The following is a 2,483-nucleotide window of genomic DNA, read 5'->3' as shown; positions in this document are numbered from 1 at the left end:
CACACACACACACACACACACACACACACACACACACACACACACACACACACACACACACACACACACACAGATCTCCACACAGATTTACTCACATGGAGAACTGGCGGAGTTTGGCCTCGATGCTGCGGTGCCTCATGCACATCCTGGTGAGGGCTGAACCGATGTCCCTGGTCCCTCCTGGAAACAGAAGGGGGACAATCTGTCAGTCCCATTTGTCAAAACATGGCTGCAGGTTACCGGAAGCTCTCTGAGGAGTCGGATTAAAAAAAAACTGAAATGGTGGAAAATTCCACGACAAAAGCTCCCTTTTAGTTTGCATCCTTCCCTCTGAAACCCCAAAAAGCAAAGTCTCTCACTGGGGTGAAAAAGCAAATGAACAACCAGAAAACCCTCCAGATGAAGCCTAGGTAGAGATGCATTTCATTATGTGACTGCACTGCCAGTTAAACACACCCTCTATTTGAGAATAAGCCCCGGGGTCAACTCGATCTGGAGATTAAGATAGATTAAACTTCCTCCAGAATCACATTAACGTCAAGGCTAAAAGGTCCAATGTGTCTCCTACTCACTGGCAGCTCCTTGTCAGTTCAAATGATCCCTAATCAGCGGGATTAGACACAAAATACAGTCAATGGACCGCATTCATACAGCACGCTTTTCGGCGTCGTCAACTGAAACCACTTCACACACTTCAGTTACTTTTCACCGCTTTCACACACACACACACACACACACACACATTCATGCACTGTGGCCGAGGAAGCCGTGCAGGGAGCCAGCTGCTCATCAGATAAGTATTCACACACGCCGATGGTGCCGCATCCGGAGCTATTTGGGGCTGAAAGCCACTTTGACATTACATCACATTTTGGCGGAGCCTTTATCCAAAGGGGAACCATGTCCTACTATTAAAGGGGACACTTGCTGTTTTATTTAGCTTAATTTAAGATAAGAAAAACCTTTATTTGTCCCACAGTGTCCCCCCAAGAGTGAGCAATTAGTGCAACATTGGCGAGGAAAAACTCCTTTTAGCAAGAAACCACGGCCAGACCCGGGCTCCGTGAGTGATTAAGTGACTAAGAAAACTTTCTGAGGACATAAAGAAGCAAGGGTCGGAGGTCGTCTCCAGAACAACAGCCCGGTAGCTGACAGGGACTTCTGAGTGTGTGTGTCTTGCTTAACGACACTCAAGCGGGTGGAGGCGAGCCAGTTTGAGAGCAGAGAGTCGGTGCAGCAGAAGCTCCACGGGCAGCCGGAGGGGCCAGATGGTCGTCCTCACTCTCCCCGACAGAACACTCCCTTCTGGGGGGAAGTTCACCAGAGCTCAGGGTGTCAGCCACCACACTCACGTCATGCTAACGCGTGTGTTAGCAAACATGTGAAGACCTCCGATAACCCAGTTTCAAAGAGACGCTCTACAACGTCCCTGTTAGTGATGGCGTTGCATAGTCTGTCCACCAGAGGACGCTCTACAACGTCCCTGTTAGTGATGGCGTTGCATAGTCTGTCCACCAGAGGACGCTCTACAACGTCACTATTGGCAACACAGATTTCTTTTGTTATTGTGTTTTTATTCAAAGGACTTTAAGTAAAATAAATGAATTTAAATTTTTTTTTTCCATACATTTTATTTATCAGAACTTTCATTTCTTTTGATGTTCTGACAATTAAACAAATAATTATATTATTTTAGTGAGAACTCATAAATAACTACACAACTAATGTTAGGGAAATCGGTTCATGTTTTGAAACACGTTTTTTTTAAATACAGCCGATATATCGGATACGGCCGATATATCGGAATATCGGATTTTTAAATAAACAAATATTTGTGTTGGTGTCGACCTTAAATCCTTTATCGGTCGGGCTCTCCCGTGCAGAGATAACAGCTGTCCCGACCTAGCAACGGGAAACAGCTTCCCTGCCAACCTTGATGACAAATACCTTTGTAAACGCCAACAACAACAACAACAACAACAACAAAGTGTTAAACAACAAGCTGGAATCAGAGAAATTTTACTTATTTTTTCATTTGAAAAAGGATCAAACCGATTAATAGATTAATAATTAATAATAATAATAATTAATTAATAGACAAATTGTTTGATTAATCCACTAATCTTTGCTCTATCTGCCAGTACGTCTTATTCTATTAATATATTATATTAATACATGTATACTCAGCCACAGAGTGCATTACGTCAATGAAAGGTCCTTACAGAGATAAAACATGGGTCCTCATAGGTATAGTATATAAGTGTGTGTGTGTGTGTGTGTGTGTGTGTGTGTCTGTGTGTGTGTGTGTGTGTCTGGGGTGGGGTAGTGAGCACTGCATTGCACCACTGACACTTATTTCTCTCTTTCGCTCCTCTCTTCCCTCTCTCCACACATCCTCCTCTTCCTCTCTTCCCTCTCTCCACACGTCCTCCTCTTCCTCTCTTCCCTCTCTCCACATGTCCTCCTCTTCCTCTCTTTCCTCT

At 44.3% G+C, this 2,483-nt stretch overlaps 1 protein-coding gene across 1 annotated transcript in view; it reads left to right on the top strand.

The window, feature by feature from the left end:
- LOC117957200 (protein MTSS 1-like) overlaps positions 1-2,483 on the top strand; it is a 51,826-nt gene that overhangs the window by 31,348 nt on the left and 17,995 nt on the right. The window contains exon 3 of the mRNA XM_034892797.1: positions 1,196-1,431. Coding sequence (XP_034748688.1) covers positions 1,196-1,431 — 236 coding nt within the window. The remainder of the gene's footprint in view (positions 1-1,195; positions 1,432-2,483) is intronic.

This window comes from Etheostoma cragini, chromosome 14, assembly GCF_013103735.1.
Source record: "Etheostoma cragini isolate CJK2018 chromosome 14, CSU_Ecrag_1.0, whole genome shotgun sequence".
Lineage (NCBI taxonomy): Eukaryota > Metazoa > Chordata > Actinopteri > Perciformes > Percidae > Etheostoma > Etheostoma cragini.
Note: the sequence above shows the minus strand (reverse complement) of the source record. Positions and strands in the feature narration are given on the sequence as shown.